The sequence below is a fragment of the Protopterus annectens genome, chromosome 3.part0, assembly GCF_019279795.1.
Source record: "Protopterus annectens isolate FY-2018-M chromosome 3.part0, PAN1.0, whole genome shotgun sequence".
In the NCBI taxonomy this organism is placed as follows: Eukaryota; Metazoa; Chordata; order Ceratodontiformes; family Protopteridae; genus Protopterus; species Protopterus annectens.
The window spans coordinates 1,250,464,861-1,250,490,470 of NC_056731.1; the positions used below are offsets into that span (position 1 = coordinate 1,250,464,861).

Genomic DNA, 25,610 nt, shown 5'->3' on the forward strand with positions numbered 1-25,610 from the left:
TGGCAGGTAACCTGCAGAATCTGCTGCAAGAGGTAGTCAGTAAACATGTGTGTTACTGGGAAACTGACAGACAACATATGTTGTCCATAGTCCAGCACTAACAGTGTGATATGCTTTTGCTTTGTGTTTTGCCATATCAGGTATGTGCAACAGACAGGCATGTCACTCTATTTGTGTTTTAAATGACAGTTGCCATGATGTTCCACTGTCATGATGTGGTGCTGTGTATCAGGAGTTAGCAATACTGATGCCATGTGGGATCATATACAGATATATTCTGTCTATGTGCAGTTTGTTTTTGACTGCATCAAACAGCAATGTATATTAGCCCATGTTAGTTGTATGTAGCATTTCCACATCCATTACATATTGACATCAGTTTACATCTTTCACAAATAGATGTACATATTAACTGAATGTACGAGTGTGTGCACATAGTTGGATACATGCTGACATGCAAATGTACTTTTGACATGTGAGCATTCACTGAGTTACTGTTGATGTGCTGTAAAGATGCTCACAAGAGTGTCCTCTGCTCCATAATGAGCAAGGTGGCTGGCATACACCTGCATTTCTTTATTTGACATTGGCATGGCAGTGTAGGTTTATGTGCTTGTCATTTTTAGCTTGCTTACCTATGCATGTTGATATGACATGATTGCACATTACTGTGTATGTGTGTTTTATATATGTCCAGTTCTGGGGACATCAGCAATCAATGTGACCATTTGACATACATTTTCTATTTAGTTAAATGTATTTCTTTCTGGCTTCTACTGCACCCTGTGAGTTGTACACATACATTTGCATTGTGTCAACTTACCTTGTCCTGCTTTATCTTGATGCAGGCCCATGCTTTCCACCTCCCTCCCATATTCATATTTTACTATTATTTTTTTGAAGATAGGTTTGCCTTTGCTGAAACTACTGACCATTACCATGTATGGATTCGACACAACGAACATGTGCCACATGTATGTTCATTTTACAAGATAGGACACGTGAACACAAGTTGCTGGCTAATGCATACAATACCTTCTTGTTCTTATTATACTTGTGTGTTACCCAGTGTACTATTTTCTCATCCATCTGCACGACCTGCTATATTTATTATGTTGTACTGTTACATTTTTGAAAATATTAGGAGTCAGGATCCATCAGATCACACATGCACTTAGGTCTTTGAACCACAAGTACCAGTATGACCTGGTTATAGTCCATGTGAGTGCAAATGACCTAAGATGTATCACACAGGACTACATAATGAGAGACATGATGGAACTCTCTGAATATGTATACAAGGCGGGTATTAGTCTAGCCTTGAGTATCATCCTGCATTCAACAATGATGATGCTACAGTACCAGCGAAAAATGATTGACTTCAACAATTGGCTTAGTTTTTGGTGTCACAACAAGGGGATCCAATATCTGTCTGCCTGGGGAGACACGATCGACAAATCATGATTCTTTGCCAGAAATGGTTTGCACTTGTCATTACTTGGCTTCTGGATACAGGCAAAACTTTATCTAACCCATAATGCCTTTTTAGGCTATGCCAAGATGCTAAACCTTCCAGCATAACAAAAAAATCACTCAGGGCTACCTAAAGGCACTGCTGCTCAGTGCTAGGACATTAAATAAAAAACTGCACTCCCTGGAATCACTATTCACCCTGAAGAATGCAGACATATGTGCAGTCATGGAAACATGCTTCAGAACCATGGAGAACACTGTGGCTATCAAAGGCAACAATGTCTTTCATACATTAAAATCCTCCTCAGCTCAGAACAAAACAAAGGAATGAGGTGTCACAATGTTTATAAATGACAAGAACAACTGCTAGACTGGTCCAACAACATGACTCACTTGAGCTGCTGCATGACCAACTAACCATAGGTGTGACCCCCTATCATAGCTTTGTTAACTACAGATCCCCTAATATGAGTCTGGAAAACCACACCTCCTACCTAAATCTACTGAAATATCACCATACTTAATGGGTGACTTCAACTACCCCTCCATAAACTGGGAGACTCTTAATTCACTTGCTGAGTTTTTTGGACTTTAACAAAGAAAACACCCCCAGCAACTAGTTAGCTCCCCAACTACAGGTACAAATATCCTAGACCTACTACTCATGAACATGGGGGAATGCTGCTTCCTCCAATGCATTAACTCCTCCCTGGTAGGATCTGACCACAAAATGATCTCCTTTAGTATTAAAACTACACAAGAACCCCCTTCAAGCTCCAAACCTGAACCTTGCAAAAGCCAATTACCTCTAAGTGATAGCTTATTAAACTTCCAAGTCCCTCCAAACCCAGATGACACTGAGGCCTACTCTAAGCTGTACACAAAAGCACTGTACAACTGCATTCATAGTTACATAGAGGAAGCAGTACCTGTCCGAGTTAAACCTATGAGTACTGGCAAAAACACCCTGGTGGACCTTTAGCATAAATAGGCTATTCAACAAAAGGAAAAAAATCCTCTCCAAGGCCAAAAGGGAAGAGACAAAGTAGTGTAAAAATACACTCAAGTCTAAACAAGAAAATGAGAGAGCCGGTGTAATCTGCCAAAGCAAATTACGAGGCAAATATAGCCTCCCAAGTGAAAGATAACCATAAGGCTTTTATTAATTATGTTCCTAATCTCAGGGTAAATCCTCAGCAATGAGCCAAGTTAATCAAGAATGGCAACACACACAGCCTGAAATTATAGCAAACCTTCTGGTTGACAAGTTCAGTTCAAACTTCTCCTCCCATCACCTCCTACCACACCCAAAGAAATACCCACAGCCATCCTCCTACTGGTCATTTCAAAGGAATAGGTCATTACTGTGTTCACTAAAGCCAAAACACATTTCTCATGGATCCTGACAACATTCCAGGATGTTTCTTTAATAGCTTAAAGCAGAATCTCAGACACACTAAAAGTCCTCTTTAACCACATCCCCTAGACAGGCTTTGTTCCAGAGGAATGGAGAACTGCTACAGTTGACCCTCTGCAGAACGGTGCCCCATCAAGTGACCCAGGGAACTACAGACCCATAAGCTTCACCAGTTTTATCTTCAAGGCCACTGAGAGAATTATCATGGATCTGATCAATAATGACATAGGAAATCTCCAAATACTTCTCAAGGGGAGGTCTTGCCTGCTCAGTCTGAAGGGACTTCTTCAAGAAGGTCACCAGGGACATGGATGAGGATAAAACGGTACATACCACTAATCTAGACCTGGCCAAAGCTTTCAACACAATCGCCCACTCAGGGATCATAGATAAACTTACTGAGTTAGGCATAAACCCCACATCATCAGATGGATAACCAACTGGCTCACTGATAGGATACGAAGTCCAGATAAGTGAATCCACTACTGATAAGAAACTTGCTACTAGTGGTGTCCCACAGTGCTCATGTTGGAACATCACCTATTTAGTATATACATCTCTGAAGTGAAGGAGAATGTTCGGGTCCTCTGGCTCAATTAGTTTGCTGATGACTGTAAACTGGGAACAATCCGACATTAAGTGCTAAAAAATACATAATTATACCCTTTGGTAAATCAGATATCCCTGCATTATAGTACTGATAGCGCACCCTTAAAAAAAACATTGGTGAGGGACCTAGGAACACAGACAGATAGTAACCTAAACTTTGACCAACAGGAAGCTATTGTAGTGAGGAAATACTTTTGTGTGGCTCAACTTATAAGTAAAGGCATGACATTAAGTTCAAAGGAAGTGACAGTGCCATTGTACCTATCATAATCAAGTACAATGCTCCCTTCTGCATGTACTTAACCAGGTACTTATACCAACTGGATTGGCCACAGAGGTTTCTCACTAAAAATACAAAGCGTAAGACACATGTCTTATGCAGACAAACTAAAGGCCCTATCTGTTTACTCCATCTCATATCATTTATTGAGAGGTGACTTATGCCTGATCTGCAAGGAATTATCTGATCCAGCCCTGATGAATATTTTACATACTTGCAACAACAATTATAGGAGGGTTATGCATTCCATGGAGCTGAACCTTATTTTTTGATGATAACAGAACTTGCTAGAGAGACAGATTCATATCCCAAAGGCTACCTCATCTATGGAATAAACATCTTATCTTTATAAAACAAAGCCCGTCCTTCATTCTCTTCAAAAAGAATTTGGATAAATGGATAGGGGACTGTAAATTTACTCCCTAGGTAGTGCCCATGTCCCTTATGGACAGAGGCAGTCTGTAAAATGGCTCAGGGCTCCAACACCTAAAGCCCCACTACCCTGATACTACCCCATTCCTCTATCTGGGGAACTATGATAGCATACTGCCATATCCTTGGTATTATTGGATAGGCTTGTAAAGGCTCTTCTGTCATTAGCCTAGTAATCGTCTACGAACCTATGAACCTATGTCATTGGTATATGTATGTGTATCAACCTTGCTTTCATGTACCTTCCATTTTGCCACTGACAGACATGTATACACATCTGCACCTTTGTGTTGCCTTTGACATGACATATGTGTGTAACTTATACACATTTCATTGCACCTTTTTTTTGGCTTGTGTACTCCTACTTGTGTATGTAGCACCATTTGGTGCTCTTCTGTAGTACTTCTGTTTGGGACTGTGCTTAGTTGTTTGCTTTTGCATGAATGGTTGTAGGTTTGATTCTGTCCTCTGCATTTGTGCATTTATGATGTTGCTTGGCTTACACCTGCACTGCTGACAGACAGTGGAAATGTGTATTTTTATCCAATGCGTAATGTGATCCTACTTTATTACCCCAGAATGTACATCTATCATTGATCATAGACATCCAGGTATGACAGTCCTTACAGGTTCCTACATGTCATACTGTGATAGTGCATAGGTAGATTTTTTTTCTGCATTTCACCATGGGTGGTATGCATCTCCATAATGTTTACGAAAACCCCAAAGGAAGCAGTCTGCAGATATGATTTCAGTAAGTCCAATGAGTGAAAATAATCACTGTGATAGATATATTGTAAGCACTTTTATTTCACAAGAACTTTCGGAAGGCTTAATATCCTACCTTCTTCAGACAAAACAGTACATGACAAGGAAAAGCTTACTTAAATACTTATTAACTTTGTTAATGACCTCATAATTGAGGACCCACCTACAACTAAAAACCTCCACTTTTAAATACATTTTAAAACATTCAAAATGTTCTTACAGAACCTTTAAGAACAAATTTTTAAAATCGTGTATAAACCACATTTAAAAACAACCTATAGGCACTACTGTTACATATAGTGTTGAACATACACACACAAATGTGCCAATCTAAAACATTGTAAATCCTCTATCGTTTAGGAAGTGCAGGATTAACTGCCATAAATCAACAACAACCAGCCATCCCCCTAAAGCTGAAACGGTGTCAATATGCTCACATAATGTACAAGCCTACACAAAGAATGTATGTCCTCCATTCATATAAAAATGCAGGATAGCTTATGAATCGAAAAGCGCTAAAACTAAAAAGATGTCATATACCTACACTATACCACATGTGATCAATAATACCAGAAAAAACACACTAATACATGAATCTAAGTATGTATGTATATGTGTGATCCCCCCCCCCCCAAAAAAAATGTATTTGAAAAAGACTCCATTCTATATAATTTCTCTTCAGGAGGGACTAGTAAAACTAGGTCATAACAGGGGTATTAATTATCTCCTCAAGGCCAGGAATTTAAGTATACAAGACACCGAAATGGCTTCATTTAATCCAGGATGTATATATGCTCCTGTTCTAATTTGCCAAAATAGCTCTTCTTTTTCCAAACTAATCTGCCATGGGCCGCTATTTAAAAATCTATTGCGACTTGCTTAAGAACAAAAAAATGAAAGACATGGTCAGGGTATTCCATCACATGGCGAGCCAGTGCATTCTTTAAGTCCATCTTTGATGTTGCATAAAGATGTTCATATATGCGTTTCCGTAACTTCCTTTCGGTCTTCCCTATGTAGAAGGCCGAACATTTGTTACATAGGGCTACGTAAACCACTGCTCTAGCCCCACAGTTGAAACTGCCCATGACCTTGTATCTCTTTTTATTTATCATAAGTTGTGTTCCTTCCTGTATATTTTTGCACTGATGGCATGTTCCACATTGGGTCATACCTTTGTGTCTATTAGGACCTACTCTTTTGTTTCTTTCTAGAAGGGATTTTAAACAAAACCCCTTTCTAAATGTAAAACCTGGTACTGGTCCCAATATGTCAGTCAATTGCCTATCTTCCCTAATAATAGACCAATTCTTCTGTAAAATGTCCCTTATGAAGCGATGGTCAGTTGAAAAGGTGCATAAAAATTTTATGCTTAAGTTAATCTTTTCACTATTCAATTTCATTACTCCCATATTGTCTTGACCTATCAAGGTATCTGAAACCTGTGGGTTCAAAATAGGTTTGAAATGTCCAGAAAGCCTTTTCATCTCCACCTCTTTCTTAATTTCAATGAGGAGTACCCAAGGATAACCTCTATTCACAAACATGTTGCTCAGTTTATCGCATTCGTCCGCAAAGTCCATATCCCTAGTGGTCATACATGCTGCCCTTACCATCTGTCCTTTAACGACTGCTCTTTTTTGATGGTAAGGGTGACCACTACTAAAATGTAAAAACCCATTAGAATAAGTGGGTTTGCGATAGATCTTACTAATAAACCTAGATTAATTGTAGTCTTTACTGAGCAATATGTCTAGGTAATTTATTTAATTAATATTCATTTCGAACGTAAAATCCAAGAAATCTGTGAATGTCCTCATGTCTTCAATAAAAGACTCTATTCCATCTAAAGGGCCCTTCCAAAGAAAAAACATGTCGTCCTGGTATCAAGTGTACCAGGCGACATGCTGTTTGAACCCTTCATTGTTGAATAGGAGTGTGTTTTCCCACTGTGCAATAACACAGTTGGCAAACGCTCCCCCACATGGGGAGCCCATAGCAACCCCTGACGTTTGCTTATAAATAAGCCCATTAAAGTTGAAGAAGCTATATTTTAGAATCAACTCTAATAATGTTTCCGTTATATAAATGATATTTTGCGACACCTTTTTATTTTCCATAAATGTCCTCAACCATTCCAAACCCAACTGTTGGGGTATGACTGTATATAAATCTTTAATGTCCACAGTCAAAAGAATGAAGTTTGGGTCAAAAGGTATTTCATTAATATTCTCCAAAAAATCCCACGAGTCCTTACAGATCTGCTTTTCTGTTTTGATAAGTGGCTTAAGAATAGTGTCCACATACTTGGCACAAGCAACCAAAATCGACCCCCTGCTATCCACAATTGGTCTAAACGGAGGTTTACTGATGGACTTGTGGATTTTTGGGGCCCCAAAAAAAGAAGGCATTCTAGGTGCCAACATACTCAAATAAGAATGTATGTCGTGGTCTATGAATTCCTCTAAAAATAGATCTTCGATTGTAGTTCTTATTTTATTATGGGCTTTATTTACTTCGTTCAAACTAATATTCTCATAAGGGCCCTTAGTCAAGTGTATGCTAAGTTCATTTATATAATCATTATGATTCATAAAAATAAGTCCATTACCTTTATCGGGTTTCATCACCCGTATGTTACAATCTAGGATTAAAAATAAAAAATCACGTTGCTCCCCTGTAATATTAAGTTTATTTTTGGCATTACATGTCTTATTAGCTGCCAAGTGTCTTAGGTCCAGTTCACACGCTTTTTCGAATGATCTTAGGTTGTTAACTAATGGAGGGTTAAACAAACTAGCTATTCTGAAGGGGTTAGCTAATGATGAACCTTTACCTAAAACAGTAGTTAAATTTAGCTTACGTACAAATATTTTGAGGTCGATAATTGTTTTAACTAAATCCATGTGGGAGTCCGGGACAAAAGCCAGACCCTTAGAGAAGAAATCCAAAATAAAAATAATAATAAATTGAATGAGGTCCCTCCTAAAATACATAGACAGGATAATCCTAGAGTGGGACAAGAGGTACAATGTTTAGATGAGTTTTTACTGGAGGACGATAAGTTTAAGAATAGTGTCCACATACTTGGCACAAGCAACCAAAAGTTTGTTTAACCCTCCATTAGTTAACAACCTAAGATCATTCGAAAAAGCGTGTGAACTGGACCTAAGACACTTGGCAGCTAATAAGACATGTAATGCCAAAAATAAACTTAATATTACAGGGGAGCAACGTGATTTTTTATTGTTAATCCAAGATTGTAACATACGGGTGATGAAACCCGATAAAGGTAATGGACTTATCTTTATGAATCATAATGACTACATAAATGAACTAACTATACATTTGACTAAGGGCCCTTATGAGAATATTAGTTTGAATGAAGTAAATAAAGCCCATAATAAAATAAGAACTACAATCGAAGATCTGTTTTTGGAGGAATTCATAGATCATGATATACATTCTTATTTGAGTATGTTGGCACCTAGAATGCCTTCTTTTTTTGGGGCCCCAAAAATCCACAAGTCCATCAGTAAACCTCCGTTTAGACCAATTGTGGATAGCAGGGGGTCGATTTTGGTTGCTTGTGCCAAGTATGTGGACACTATTCTTAAGCCACTTATCAAAATAGAAAAGCAGATCTGTAAGGACTCGTGGGATTTTTTGGAGAATATTAATGAAATACCTTTTGACCCAAACTTCATTCTTTTGACTGTGGACATTAAAGATTTATATACAGTCATACCCCAACAGTTGTATTTGGAATGGGTGAGGACATTTATGGAAAATAAAAAGGTGTCGCAAAATATCATTTATATAACGGAAACATTATTAGAGTTGATTCTAAAATATAGCTTCTTCAACTTTAATGGGCTTATTTATAAGCAAACGTCAGGGGTTGCTATGGGCTCCTCGTGTGGGGGAGCGTTTGCCAACTGTGTTATTGCACAGTGGGAAAACACACTCCTATTCAACAATGAAGGGTTCAAACAGCATGTCGCCTGGTACACTAGATACCAGGATGACATGTTTTTTTTTTGGAAGGGCCCTTTAGATGGAATAGAGTCTTTTATTGAAGACATGAGGACATTCACAGATTTCTTGGATTTTACGTTCGAAATGAATATTAATGAAATAAATTACCTAGACATATTGCTCAGTAAAGACTACAATAAATCTAGGTTTATTAGTAAGATCTATTGCAAACCCACTTATTCTAATGGGTTTTTACATTTTAGTAGTTGTCACCCTTACCATCAAAAAAGAGCAGTCGTTAAAGGACAGATGGTAAGGGCAGCACGTATGACCACTAGGGATATGGACTTTGCGGACGAATGCGATAAACTGAGCAACATGTTTGTGAATAGAGGTTATCCTTGGGTACTCCTCATTGAAATTAAGAAAGAGGTGGAGATGAAAAGGCTTTCTGGACATTTCAAACCTATTTTGAACCCACAGGTTTCAGATACCTTGATATGTCAAGACAATATGGGAGTAATGAGATTGAATAGTGAAAAGATTAACTTAAGCATAAAATTTTTATGCACCTTTTCAACTGACCATCGCTTCATAAGGGACATTTTACAGAAGAATTGGTCTATTATTAGGGAAGATAGGCAATTGACTGACATATTGGGACCAGTACCAGGTTTTACATTTAGAAAGGGGTTTTGTTTAAAATACCTTCTAGAAAGAAACAAAAGAGTAGGTCCTAATAGACACAAAGGTATGACCCAATGTGGAACATGCCATCAGTGCAAAAATATCCAGGAAGGAACACAACTTATGATAAATAAAAAGAGATACAAGGTCATGGGCAGTTTCAACTGTGGGGCTAGAGCAGTGGTTTACGTAGCCCTATGTAACAAATGTTCGGCCTTCTACATAGGGAAGACCGAAAGGAAGTTACGGAAACGCATATATGAACATCTTTATGCAACATCAAAGATGGACTTAAAGAATGCACTGGCTCGCCATGTGATGGAATACCCTGACCATGTCTTTCATTTTTCTGTTCTTAAGCAAGTCGCAATAGATTTAAATAGCGGCCCATGGCAGATTAGTTTGGAAAAAGAAGAGCTATTTTGGCAAATTAGAACAGGAGCATATATACATCCTGGATTAAATGAAGCCATTTCGGTGTCTTGTATACTTAAATTCCTGGCCTTGAGGAGATAATTAGTACCCCTGTTATGACCTAGTTTTACTAGTCCCTCCTGAAGAGAAATTATATAGAATGGAGTCTTTTTCAAATACATTTTTTGGGGGGGGGGATCACACATATACATACATACTTAGATTCATGTATTAGTGTGTTTTTTCTGGTATTATTGATCACATGTGGTATAGTGTAGGTATATGACATCTTTTTAGTTTTAGCGCTTTTCGATTCATAAGCTATCCTGCATTTTTTTATATGAATGGAGGACATACATTCTTTGTGTAGGCTTGTACATTATGTGAACATATTGACACCGTTTCAGCTTTAGGGGGATGGCTGGTTGTTGTTGATTTATGGCAGTTAATCCTGCACTTCCTAAACGATAGAGGATTTACAATGTTTTAGATTGGCACATTTGTGTGTGTATGTTCAACACTATATGTAACAGTAGTGCCTATAGGTTATTTTTAAATGTGGTTTATACACGATTTTAAAAATTTGTTCTTAAAGGTTCTGTAAGAACATTTTGAATGTTTTAAAATGTATTTAAAAGTGGAGGTTTTTAATTGTAGGTGGGTCCTCAATTATGAGGTCATTAACAAAGTTAATAAGTATTTAAGTAAGCTTTTCCTTGTCATGTACTGTTTTGTCTGAAGAAGGTAGGATATTAAGCCTTCCGAAAGTTCTTGTGAAATAAAAGTGCTTACAATATATCTATCACAGTGATTATTTTCACTCATTGGACTTACTGAAATCATATCTGCAGACTGCTTCCTTTGGGGTTTTCGTATTCATTAGTTTGTTTGGCAGTTTGAGTTTGTTTTCTCCATAATGTTTGACAACTTTCTATTGCCCCTGTTGTGCAGTGTGCCATCTGTATAACTTACCTATTCATACTGTTTTTTTTCCAGCTATTGTCAGTTTTGTGTTGTGCTATTTGTTCTTTGATTATATCTGTTGTGATGGCCTTCTTATCCTCTTTCTCTAGATTTACCTTTTCTTCTATTCTTAACAAAAAAAATGGGACCTATTCCCATAAAAAGATGCCTATGTCCCTCTGACTTTTCCTCAGATTTTCCTACTCCAAAATTCCTTTTGTATGTCTCTGTTCTTCACCCATACCCTACATCTTATTGTCTATCTCCCACTTCCCTTGGGTGTGTGCATTATCTGTTTTCCCCACACAAGTCCTGAACCCATTGTTAGAAAATGCTAGCTATGGTGATATGGCTGTGATTCCCTTTGCCTTTAATTTTTTTATTAAAAAAATTACAGATCACATCAGAATCCGAAGTCCAAGCCAACATATTTTACTAATACATGTATTATGAAGATATCCATAGCTATCTCTGAGTTTACTGTGAAAAGTCATGTCAATATATATCTATATTCCAAATGGCATTACAGCTTTGAAACACATATTTTATGTTAGTGGGTGAACTACAGAAATATCAGTAGTTGTCTGAGTCATTTCTGTGTCTAATCCTGAAAATATACATTATGAATGCCATGCAGGTTACATTGGGATAGTTGCTGTTTTTTACTCTTTTTTTTGTGTCATAATGGAGTCAGATACATTCCATAGTTGTTATTAACATTACTATACAGATTGTATTGTATATGTATGTCTCCAGGGGCGGCTCGTGCTAAAGGACTGCAGGACCGCAGCCCTCCCACCTAAAAAACAAATAAAAAATAGAACAGAGAAACATAAAACCAATTCCCGGAAGTATACACATGCTCTCAGACTGCTTTCTCAGCGGTCTAGATAGGGGGAAAAGCATCTCAGCCCCAAGATGCCCAACAGTCTGTGCGGCAATGACATCATGAAACGGAGGCACTCTGGACTGCAGCAGTCACAGGCAAGACCAATCGCGGATATGGACTGCAAGGAATACTTTGGGATGGACAAATCGCACAAGGAATACTGACAGAGGGGCTGTTCGGATATCAGCGGCAAAAGAGCAGTAAGTGGAAGCAAATATTTAGCTCATCGGTGGGCCTGGGGCTGTTCGGATATCAGCAACAAGGTAAGCATGCAGAGAGAGAGAGAGAGTGTGTGTGTGTGTGTGTGTGTGTGTAAAATACCCCAGTTGCTATATACTGGTGGCTAGAGCAGACTCATGGTGGTGTGGTAGGGAATACCTCAGGCTTGAACCCTGTACCTTGTATGCAGGTGTTAAGGGCCTGAATTCCCTACCCACCACCATTTGTAAAAAATTTGCAGATTTTTGCCTCATATTTGATCTGTTCTGTTCCTCATAATATCTGTAGTTTCTAAATTTTTAGCTGCTTAATGTGTGATGGTGCAGTGGTAGCATTGTTGCCTCACAGCTGTAGGCTTTTCAGGTTTGATTCTTGGCTGGGCTACTTTCTGTGTGGGGTCTGCATCTTCTCCCTGTGTTTGTGTGGGTTTGTTTTTGTGTCCTCCAATGTTACAAAGACATGTCTGCATTATTTCTTCCTGGGCCTCTGCTGAAAATTTTTTTTTTTTCCAAGTCAGACTGTCCTGGTTAACAAATGTTAAATAAAATTGACAGGCATTTGAATTTCAGACTTCAGGTTTCTAAATGTTTAACTCCTTACATATTTGATGGTGTAGTGGTAGCATTGTTGCCTCACAGCCATATGTTTTCTGGTTTGATTCTTGGCTGGGGTGCTTTCTGTGTGGAGTCTGCATCTCCCCCCCTGTGTTTGTGTGGATTTGCTCTGTTGTCCCGCCATTTTACAAAGGCATGCGCCTGCAGTATGGCTCCCAGCGCCTCTGCTAAAAATTGTTTTTGTTCCGTTAGAAGTAAAATTGACAGGCATTTGAATTTCAGACTCCATATTCTTCAGATAATACATAGTAACACAACCTTTTATTCTAGCAATTTTCTAAGTTTATAAGATGAATATTTGAAATTTGTCCCTATTTTTGGGACTATATTCCCCCATTATTGGCTTTTTTCAGGTTTTTTGTGCTAAGGTTGATAGCTATGGCAAGAACTGAATTCACTGAATATGTTTGAGGGCTGTATTCCCTCATTACTGGGTGTGTCCAGGTGTTTTGTACTAAGAGGTTGACAGCTATGGTGAGAACTGAATTCACTAAATGATAGCCATTTAAGTTTCAGTCTTCCTCTCTTTCACAAAGCAGCTGATTTGGTGTAGTGGTTTGTTGCTCTGACTGTTTTGCACAGGGACCTTGGCAGTAAAATGTATGGTGGTAACACAGCATTTTATTCTAGCAACTTTCCAAGATTATACAAGCAATGTTTAATGTGTCCCTGGTTTTTGGGCTTTAGACCCTCCCTCCCCAATAAATTTTGGCTTTTTCCAGATTTCTTGTGCTGCGAAGTTGAGATGCAGTTGAATATTGAGTAGATTTTACAAGGAGCTGAGAGCTACAGGGGAAGAGAAGTTTAGTGCTGCTTATGCTAAGTCGGCTTGCATTGTAAATAGCACAACAGGTTGAAAACTTGCTTTTGATGCAGAAGGCTGTGGGTTCTACTTCCACAAGGGGTGGATGCTGCCGTACTGAGAATGTCATCCTGGGTAAAGATACTAACTAGGAGCCTCTTATCAGTTTGCCATCCATTCCCTCTTGCAATATTACTAGATTATCATTTTTTAATGTAATATAGGCAATTTATTCGTCAGGGGCAACAGACACTTTATTTTTCAATGAAACCATGAAATATAAAGGTGTTTGCTAGCAGCAACCTCTTCATTAGTTACAGATTTCTTTAATGTGGAATTATTTAGATGACTTTTACTTCTTCAGAGATTGTGTCCCCAGAAGTCCCAAGCCGCCACTGTATGTCTCTATAACTATCAGGATGCTTGAACTGTGATATTTTTTCCATAACTTTGTTAATGTACAACATGATTGGACAACCATTTCTTATTTTTTATGGATTACTTGCCCATTAGTGTGCCATTCATTCTGCGTTACTCAATTGTGTACTGATCTATTCTGAGTTTCTTGCCATACATTTACATATTACAACATTATTCGCAAGTTGTGCACTGATATTAGCGTAATGAGCTGGATTTTGCATGTTTTACAAAAAATGGCCCTATATTTTGGTGAAAGCAGATTTTGAAATGTATGTTAGTTGTAGAGTTACCCATCTTCAAGAAAAGCAGAGAGACTTGATCTATTTGCAAAGTTGAAAGTTGTTTTCTGAGATCATGCAAGCTTAAAGTTAGAAGAACAGAAAAATGGAAGGGCCTGTGAGGACACAATCTCTCTGCTAGGGGAATTTGGAAAGGCAGGGTTGTTGCTTCCTCTAAAAACACAGATTCTATTTTCTTACATCCATGGAAAAGATTTGCTTCCACTCCTTTTGCATGTGACACACTAGTAATATCTGCCCTTTAGAGCACACTAATGCAGTCTATAAGCTACTCCCATTGAAAGAGACAGATGAAAACTTGTTTTGCTATTGTGAATTTGGAAATTTTCACTTATGTTTAATTTATTTGTTTATTTTTAGTGCTGGTATGTTTATCTTGCTGCTGGATTAATACTAATGTTGTTTATATTTGCCAAACATAACATACTCTGGTAAAGAATCAATACTTTATGCATTTGGCAAGGCAAAATGCTTATGTACTTTAAGGGTGAAGTGATATATATGAAATAATGTTGTAGGCAATGCAAGAAGTTTGTCCAACTTACAATAAAAGAAGAAAAAGATTGTATTAATCCAATGGCCCTTCAACTAATTGTATATGTCTCTGAAATAAGTAATTATTTATCAAGATACTCAGAGGACAAACCATTTCAGACAATTAAAATTTCTTAGAAATACATTTTGGCATGCACACTGCTAAATATGGGTCAATGAATTTTTGTGAACCAGATAAAATTACTTCTCTGCTTCAGTAATATTTATTTATCATTAAAAATATTGCATAAAACTAACAAATTTCTCTTCTGCATACTGTATAAAAACAAACTCAGTGTGTGATGATGTGGTTGTTTTGGGATGATATTATTGATTTACATTTCACGATATGTACTTTCACAGGGGCATTCTCTGTTCCAGTCTACACTCCCTATTTGTTAACTGGAAGATGGCCATTTGGAAGGGTATTCTGCAAATTATGGCTTGTTATAGACTCACTTCTCTGTGTGGCTTCAGTATTCAACATAGTCTTAATTAGCTATGATCGATTCCTGTCTGTCACAAAAGCTGTAGGTATAAAATCTTTTTGTTTTAATCACAAGTGTTATTGCACATGATAGTAAAACAGAATGCTTGTTAATTGTTGCATGTTCATTCTATAACAGTACACCTGGATTAGATTACATTTAACTCTGAGCAATTTGATGGGTGCCTTCTGTGTAAAGTGTGCATGTTCAGCCTGTGTTCACATCGTTTTTTTCCATTGCTCCAATTTACATCCACTTAGCAAGACATGCAGTAGGTAGATTGATGATTGATGACTTCTAAATTGTCCATAGATGTGTGTGTGTGTGTGTGTGTGTGTGTGTGTGTGTGTGTGTGTGTGTGTGTGTGTGTGTGTGTGTGTATGTGTGTGTGTAAATAAGTGAAATGCAAGAAAGGCTTTGCATTCTAACTCCACCTACCTTGTCTATGGAGGCGGCTATTCACATGCTTCACATGACTGCTATAAGCCTGCTTTGACTCATAGGCATGGATAATGAATTTCTGCATATAATTTTGAAGCCGTTTGAAATGAAAGCTTTGAGTATGCAAAATATTAACTCTCTGTGTACCCTACATCTTGATATACAGAATATTTTATAAAATATTGAAATAAGCACTCAAAAGTTAATAACCAAGAGCTGGAGAATTAAAATAAGTATTTTATTTTGGGTTATCTGAGTGCAGGGAAATGTATGCTTTATTATTTTCATAAAAAGTACTTATTCACAGGAAGAAAGACTGGATAAGAAATTCACAAAGAGACAATGGGGGATATATGTATATCTCCCAAATATACAACAAAGCCTAGAAGATTTAGGATCTTTGCTTGGAAGTGTTTACATAGGTATTTTTATACCCCAAGTCGACTCCAAAGATTTTTTTTCCCTCAGGTGAACAGCAAATGTTGGAGGTGTAATGGGCAAGAAAGAGGTGGCTGGGAACATATTTTTGGGATGTATAATGAGCTGGCTGATTTTAGGAATTCTCTGCGAACCGCTCTGTTGCAGATGCTGGGTGAGCAGATTGGATTGACTGGGGATATGATTTTTTTGAGCTATGATACAGAATCAGAATTGCCTAGACATAATAAAGCCTTGCTGAGTCTAATTATGGTAGCTGCCAAAAAACAATTACTAGAAATGTAAATCAATGTGTAGACTAACTTTGCTAGAAGTAGTGTATATAGTAACAGAGATAAAACAGCTGGGATTGGGATCTTTAGAAAAAAATGGTAATTGTGGGAGCGATATATACAGAGAAAGAACAAGGTTTAAGATGTAGGATTTGAATGAGCCATATAATGCTTAACTGACAATGACTGGATAGATTATAAGTGATGTGTAATGTTTGCAACGAAGGTGGTGTCAATGTTTTGTCTTTCATTTATATAAATGTTAGATTGCCTATGTGATACATGATAATTTAATGCTGTTGTTTGTCTTTTTGGCTTTTCCTGGTTAGGGGTCACCACACAGGAACTCCCATCTGCTAATGATTGGCAGTAGATTTTTATGGTGCCAAGTTGCCAGCCCGACACCCAACCTTCAGAGAAGGCACACCCATTCACACATGTCTTTTGGAGGCCACTCAACCGCAGGGAGGACATGCAGACTCCACAAAGAAGGCACTGCAGCTGAGAATCAAACAGGAGAACCTCTTGCTGTGAGGCAACAACGATACTTCTGTACCACCGTGATAATTTAATAAAGATGTTTATTGAAAAAAAATACTTATTCACGTTTTTCAGACCTATTATTTTTATCTTGCAGTTTGACATCTAAATGTACTCATATTCTGTTCACCATCATTACCATTTAAAAACTGTGTTAGAACATAACGTTATATAGATGTGTTATATATGGGTTACCTTCAGAACATCGACAGACCATTTAATCGAAACCCATTTCACTGACAGACCATTTCACTGACAACTATACTTGCAGGAATTTAAGGCAAATAACAGGGATTTGTCCCCCTCCCCAATGTAGTGTGACCCTGGAGTTAGTATATATAGTTAGGGGGGGGTAAGGGTGGCACAGCCCCCCACATCAGGGGGTGTGGGGTGTGAAGCCCCCCACCTATTTTGGTTTAAAAGAAGAAAATAACACAAAAAGTACTGTATTTGTGCAAAATGGGTTGGGGGCTTCGCCCCCCCCCACACCCCCCTAACTATATATACTAACTCCAGGGTTGTACTACATTGGGGAGGGGGACAAATCACTGTTATTTGCCTTAAATTCCTGCGTTTACTAGTTGTCAGTGAAATGGTCTGTCAGTGAAATGGGTTTCAATTAAATGGTCTGTCTATGTTCTGAAGGTAACCCGTTATATATATATAATATGTGTTATGACATCTTTGCATCGGTATTTACTCCTGGTGCAGATACTATAAATATGTAACATTTGTCCCACTAATATATTTGTTTTATTTAATATTTACTTTTTTTGATGACTGACTGTGTGTGGAATGGTTTAAGTCCCTTTTCAGCCACCACCCATGCCATATGAAAAGGATACTAGCAGCCACCCTTGAGAAGCATAGATAATACACATATTGCATACCTCAGGTACTATACAGATGAAAAAGATAATATGCACTTTATATATATGTAAAGTAGTATGGAGATATCATACACATGCATCAAAAATATGATGTAGATGTAAATAATTAGAAAATGTACGTAATGACATAAAAACATGACTTTGAATATTGATCACAGTCTCCCCTTAAAAAATAACATGCACAGAAGAACACAGGCTGGTGTACTGTGGATAAAAGATGCGAGTGTAGAACCTTACCTACAAATGCTTACACAAGAATGGGTACAAAAATATGCATGCATATGCACACACAGAGATACACACACACACACACACACACACACACACACACACACACACACACACACACACACACACACACACACACACACACACACATATTGCATGCAGACACACATAAAATGCCTACAAAATTAATAAAAAAACATACTGTTATGGTCAACCACAAGTAATTAAATGTTTCAAAGAAGCAGTAGTTTCATACAAGTTAACATAACCTGGAACACTAACAACTGATTACACTTGGAAGTTAGTTCTGTAAAAAAAACATAGGTATAAAAAAGTGTCTTATGCATACATGTGTCTGTAAACACAAAATGCAACATGTAAGTTGTACCTCAAACACATCATTTTTCATCAACAATCACTTTGTTGAGTCTTTCTGCTTCAGTCTCAGGATGTTGACACAAGTATTCTGCAATGATGATTTAGAAAATATGCCATTTACTATTAATACATGGCATATGTTAGGGGACAATGCTTTAGATTGAACTGTTTATTTTTCAATGACCTGTATCAGATTCGCAGCTGACACTGTGTGGTAGCTATATGTAAGATGTCTTAAAGGTGAAATTTATGTGGATATCTTTTTGATTTATGCTTATTTTAGCTTGAAAACTACTTTGGCGTTTGCCAGGAATTTTGATGCTGACTCCAGCATTACTGATATTCTGGTGGTGGTGGGAAATCAGCAGTCAGATGTCAATAATTGTGTTTACTGCACCTAGTATTGTTAAGTCCATTATGAGGGGGCCGGCGTACTGTGTCTCGTATCATTGTAAGTAGAACTCTATAAACACATATAGGGTATACATTTAACATTAAATGTTGGATCTGCATTCTGTGTTGCCTTTGAAAAGTGCCAACGACAGATGGAATTGAAGATTTTCAATAGTCCTAATTTAGTGATGCATGACAAGCAAACTTACAAACACACACACACACACACACACACACACACACACACACACACACACACACGCACACGCACACACACACACACAAAACTCTTGTTCCTGTGATATAAATGATTGTGCATACTGGAACACTAAGACTACCTGTAATATTACCATCCATACTCTTGACCATCCCTATACATTACATATATGCCTGCACTAACATCATATATAGCCATAACATGGCAGACATATTTATTTATTGATTTGTTTGTCTATTCATTTGTTTGCCTTTTTATTAATTTGCTTACACATAGGCACTGATCGTACAATCACAAAAACTGAAATCACAGGAAATTCTACTTAAAGGTTATTATACTTAGAATACCTTAAAAATAAAAGGTAATAGATCTGCATGGATTTTAGCTTTCTCTGCTATATAGGTTGCACTTTAGTCACCCTGAATTGGAGCCTCAGTGTTACATGTCTGAAACAGGAAACATAGTTGATTCTGTAGGAACTGAGACAGGTAGGCAAAAGGCAGTGTAATCAAAGTTTGCTCCAGGGAATAGATGGCTAAAGGCCTGATTGAGCTAGATGATCCAAGGTCAAGCAGTAGTCAGCCAGGTGCTGTAGGAACTGAAAGAGATGGTGGTGGGAAGAGTGGCCAACTCATCTTGATGGAGAATGGTTGATAAAATACTGTGATGCTGCCAGTTACTGGAAACAGAAGTGCATAGAAAGCAGGTTATGGTTTGGGGCCATATATCATGTCAATGGGGCACAGTTTATGGAGTGCTTGTTTGACTTGTTGCTCTCTGCCTGACTGTTGCTGATCTCTAGAACCAAAGGAACTCTGAGCAAAAATGGAACCAAAAAGCCAAATATATAGAACTGTGAGCAAAAGCAATGTTCCACAAGGCAAGGTAGAAAGACACCAACTTCTTTATTCCAATACAATGGTAGGTAAGCGCTTTCACAGATAACAATGTGCTTCATCAGATTCTCATTTCCACCTTTGATTGGTTGTTTTAAATCGTTTTAAGAGCAACTATTATGTGTTTCTGTGTTTGGTCTGATGAAGCAGATTGTTATCTGTGAAAGTGCTTACCTACCTTTGTATTGGAATAAAGAAGTTGGTGTCTTTCTACCTTGCCTTGTGGAGCATTGTTTTTGCCCACTGTTGCTGATCTCTGACTACATTTAATTTGATTATTGATTGATGTCATTCATTTAAGGTTTGATTATTTCTATTTTTTTCTTTTTATCTTTTTCTTATCTTGCACTTTTTGTTCTTTTTGGAGTTTTAAGAGGTCTTGGCTAGAGTCATTTAGAAAAGGTAGAACATAATTCTTTTGCAGACAGTGAATAACATCTATCTAATTAGTGGGAGGAGCTGAGAAACAGCATTCCTTGTTTAACTACAAATATTTAGTGGGATCTTTATTTAGCCATAGTGCTTGTTTGACTTGTTGTTTTCTGCCTGACTATTGCTGAGCTCTGTCTGCATTCAATTTAATTTTGGATTGAACTTATTATTTTAAGGTTTGGTTATTTCTACTTTACCTTTTTCGTATATTTATATTTTGAGTGTTTTGTTCTTTCTGGAGTTTTAAAAAGTCTTGGCTAGGGTCAGTCAGAAAAGCTAGAAAATAATTCCTTTGTGGATAGCGAATACAATCCAGCTAATTAGTGGGAGGAGCTGAGAAATAGCATTCCTTATTTATCTACATATATTTAGTGGCAGTGGCATCATTATTTAGCTAAAGGGCTTGTTCAACTTCCTATTCTCTGCCTATTTTGATCTCTGTCTACATTTGTGTTTTCTCACCCACCTGCTCTGATGTTGTTGTACTTTTAAACTTGGTGGCTTTTTTGTTATCCCCCAGTACTATAAATCTGATTTTGGACACTCCTCCCAGCCCCATCTTATCAGCTTATTCCACTGAGCGATCAGCTGGGAAGGCCTTCCCACTTAGCCTTTAAAACCTAAATTATCTTCTGTCTGCTCCTTTCCCATTTACTAAAAAAAGGCACTTTATTCAGCTGCTTTTATTGCATTTGTGCTTCTTCCTACTTTATTTAGTTTTTGTTACACATTCTTAAAGTGTTCAGTTGCATTTCATTTGCTGCATTATTTAGTGTTTGTTAGTAGCCTGACTACATTATAACTGTTATTCTAAGTCTCTTAGTTTTATTTAACAAGTTTTGCTTCAAACTAATTATCTTACATAAGGAAGGTTTGTGGTTTACACACTTGTGACAGAAGACTATAGTTGAGAATTGCCGGTTGAAAGATTATTGTGTCTGTTATTCTAAAGTGTCTTAGTTCTGGTTTAAGTGCTTGGGCTCCAGGCCAATTCTTTTACATTAGGAAGGTTTAGAGTCTACACTCTTGTGGGAGAAGAGGGTAGCCTCCACCCTTATGAGATGAGAATTGCTGATGAAGGTTTATTGTGCCTGTTATTCAAAGTGTCTTTGTTCTGATTTAAGTACTTGGGCTCTAAACTAGTTATTTTACATTGGAAGGTTTGTGGTCTACACTCTTGTGGCAGGGCAAGATAGCCTATATCCTTCTGACTCGGGAATTAATTGCTGGTTGAAGGCTTATTGTGTCTGTTATTCTAAAAGTGGCTTACTTCTGGTTTAAGGACTAGGGCTCCAAACCAGTTATTTTACATTAAGAAGGTTTGTGGTCTGTACTCTTGTGGCAAGAGAGGATAGCATATGCCCCAATGAGCTGGGAATTGTGGGATGACAGCTTATTGTGTCTGTTATTCTAAAAGTGTCTTAGTTCTGATTTAAGCACTTGGGTTCCAAACCAGTTATTTTACACTAGGAAGGTTTGTGGTCTACACTCTTGTAGCAATGTTATCTATACAGATTTTTTTAACCACTGGAGCACCTAATTTACACGGGTTCCGTTCAGAAACTCAAAATACTGAAATCTCAAATTTCAGTATTTCGAGCCCAAGAAGCCGAATCCACATAATAGCGAAAGTTTAGAAACACGAAATTCAAAACCTGGAATACTGGAGGTTTTGAATTTCACGCTTCTAAAGTTCCGCTATGGTTATGTATTCAGGGAAGTGTGTGTGTGTGTGTGTGTGTGTGTGTGTGTGTGTGTGTGTGTGTGTGTGTGTGTGTGTGTGTGTGTGTTAAAGGGTTTGGTTAGGGGCTGTGGTGTGTGTCAGTGTGTTTTGTTGCTGTGATATGTGTGTGTGCAAAGAGAAAGTAGCTTGTGTGGTGGTGTTTTGTGTGTGTTTGCATGTAGTGCGACCTCTGAGTGAGAATATTTAAGTAGGGGGGTGTGGGTGTGCTTTCATGTAGTAGAGTGATTGTGTGTGTTTGTGTGGTGGATGGTGCATGTGTGTGTGTGTGTGTGTGTGTGTGTGTGTGTGTGTGTGTGTGTGTGTAGTAAAACCGCGAAATTTCCAATATTCGAGGTTTTGAATTTCACGGTTTTTGTATTTGTTGTTTTGTGGATTTCACTTCTTGGGCTCGAGATACTGAAATTCAAGATTTCAGTATTTTGAGCTTCTGAAGTGAATCCATTTGCACATAGGTGAGCATTGCTCATCAAATTCCATGTTATATTTACCTATTCAATATTTAAATTTCCCTCACTCCTCTCAAGTAGATCAGTAGTCATGGATATGCACTTCCTACCCCTTATCTGTGGTCAGTCTGGTTGAAATGTGTATTCTGAGTCATTGCAGCAATTTCGTCTTGTACATTGATGACAAACTTATTCTTAATAAAACAAATTCATTATATGAGAAGTATAAATTCTCTTTAATGCTAGGGGCAAAATTCTCTCATGTAACCAAAACTAATTTTATACAGATTGTTAGTGACATTTCCACCACACCTATTGCACAGGGTTATGACTCTACACATAAAACTACTTATGCTGAGGTACTTACAGGTAACATTACTAAAACACTAAGACATCCTGCATAGTACAATCAAAGCAAGGGTCTTCAGCCATCACATGGACAATCTGTTAAAGCACGACTCAGAGATACACATGGTAACAATGTGTCCACTCCCTCTGCTGCTAAGCCCTTAAGGCAAACCAGCAAACAGCCAAATTTCCTGGTCATTGGTGATTCTGTAGTGAAGCACACCGATGTCTCTCACCAAACTGAGTAATTAGAGCATGACAGCTGTCTTTCTGTGGCTAGGATCAATGAGGTCACACAGGCATTGAGGTCATTGAATTACAGGTACTAGAATGACTGTGTCATAGTTCATGTGTTTGTTAATGACTTGAGACATACTTCCCTTGACTATATGAAGGAAGACATGATCAAGCTCACTGGTTATGTGTCTGAGGCAGGTATGAGCCTAACACTTAGCAGCATACTACCTTCTCCAAGGATGATGTTGCATTACTAACAGAAAATGATTTATTTTAATAATTGGCTTAGCTTCTGTTGCCAATGCTGTGGTTATAGTATTTGATGGCTTGGGAGGACATGCTGACAGACCACACTGCTTTGCCAGAGATGATCTGCACTTATTCCCTCTAGGCTTTTGGATATTGTCAAAGACATTTCCCACTCTCATAGTGTATTTTTTAGGCAATGCCAAACTGATAAACCTAGCAACATAAATAAAGCTGTGGAGGAATATCTGAAGGTGGTACTACTCAGTGATAGAAGCCTTAACATGAAACTCTACTCCCTGCGAGCCTTCCTCACCCTGAAGAGTGTAGACATCTGTCTAGTACTGGAGACCTAGCTTAAAGTCATGGATTGTACTGCAGCATTGTAAGGTTATAATAACTTTCACACCTTTAGACCAGGTATTGCACAGGAGGGAACTGGTGGAGGAGTCTCAGTCTATATTAAAAACAACCTTGCACCCAGACTAGTTAAAGTGTGTGAATCACTGGAACTCATACGTGTGCAACTCACCATAAACAGGGTGTCGTACCTTATCTTTACAACCTATAAGTCCAACTCAGTGTCCCAGAAAACCCATACTACCTCACTCAATGTACTAGTGTCCCTCACTGTTCAGCCCAATATGATATTCATGGGGGATCTCAACTACCCCTCTATATACTGGGAATCCTACACCAGTTCTAATGCAGAAGCCCAGTGATTCCTAAACTTTATTTATATCAACATCCTTGAACAATTGGTCCATTCACATACCAGAGGTACAAACATTCTTGACCTTGTACTCATTAACATGGTCCTCACTCAATGTAATGTCTTTTCTTGTCAGATACAATCATAAAGCACTATTACTTAAAACAAAAATTAAACTAATGGATTTGAAAAATCAAAATCTTTGGGAACTATTCCAAGGCTAACCTCTCTCTGTTAAGCAATGCCTTGGCTAAATTCCAAGCACCAACAGTAAACACTAAAGCATATAGGTGGTTCATAGGTATGTACTAGACTAATGGCCCTGGAGCCTTTAAAAGCCTAGCCCATCGAACTGCCCTGACATCATGCCACCAGATATTAGGTCCCAGTGCCTCTATTATGTAGAGCCACTGGAATGATCCCCAGGGTGAAATTTCTATTACCCATCCACTCATCAAGATTTCTCTTGAAGAGGTTCAGAGAGGTGCTCTGCATGACATGTATGGGAAGTCTATTCCAGAGCGTGGGTAGCCTCTGGGTGAGGAACCTGTCCCTCCAGCATGCTTTGTTGATTGTAGTAATGAGGTTGAGGTCTCTGGAGTGTATGGTGTGGAGGGATTGGATTTCTTTAGATGTAGCATTTCTAACAGAGCTGGGTCAGACATGGCTTTGTAAGTCAAGCAGAGATCGCCTCTAAGTAGGCGATATCAGACAGAGAATATCTGGAGTCTTTTGACTCTGTCCATGTAGGACATGTGTTTAATGCCTAGGATCCTCTTCATGGGGTACTTCTGTGGCTTCTCCAGCTGTTGCAGGTGTCTAGTGAGGTACATGCCAAATTGGACATTATACTCGATGATTGGTCTAATGAGGGAAGAGTAGAGAGAGACGATAACCTCTTTCTTCCTGGATGCAAAACCCTTAGTAATGGCATGTGCCACATAGAAGGACTTTCTGAGCACAGTGGCAATGTGGTGGTCGAAGGAGAGGTTGCTGTCAACCTGCATCCCCAGATCTCTTATAACACCTTCAAAAAGTCTTGGCTAGGGTCAGTCAGAAAAGCTAGAAAATAATTCCTTTGTGGATAGCGAATACAATCCAGCTAATTAGTGGGAGGAGCTGAGAAATAGCATTCCTTATTTATCTACATATATTTAGTGGCAGTGGCATCATTATTTAGCTAAAGGGCTTGTTCAACTTCCTATTCTCTGCCTATTTTGATCTCTGTCTACATTTGTGTTTTCTCACCCACCTGCTCTGATGTTGTTGTACTTTTAAACTTGGTGGCTTTTTTGTTATCCCCCAGTACTATAAATCTGATTTTGGACACTCCTCCCAGCCCCATCTTATCAGCTTATTCCACTGAGCGATCAGCTGGGAAGGCCTTCCCACTTAGCCTTTAAAACCTAAATTATCTTCTGTCTGCTCCTTTCCCATTTACTAAAAAAAGGCACTTTATTCAGCTG

The 25,610-nt window shown here is 38.2% G+C and overlaps 1 protein-coding gene across 1 annotated transcript in view; it reads left to right on the top strand.

The window, feature by feature from the left end:
* The window catches only part of LOC122797043 (histamine H3 receptor-like), an 87,133-nt gene that overhangs the window by 21,658 nt on the left and 39,865 nt on the right, over window positions 1-25,610 (top strand). Inside the window, exon 2 of the mRNA XM_044065818.1 lies at window positions 15,162-15,328. Coding sequence (XP_043921753.1) covers window positions 15,162-15,328 — 167 coding nt within the window. The remainder of the gene's footprint in view (window positions 1-15,161; window positions 15,329-25,610) is intronic.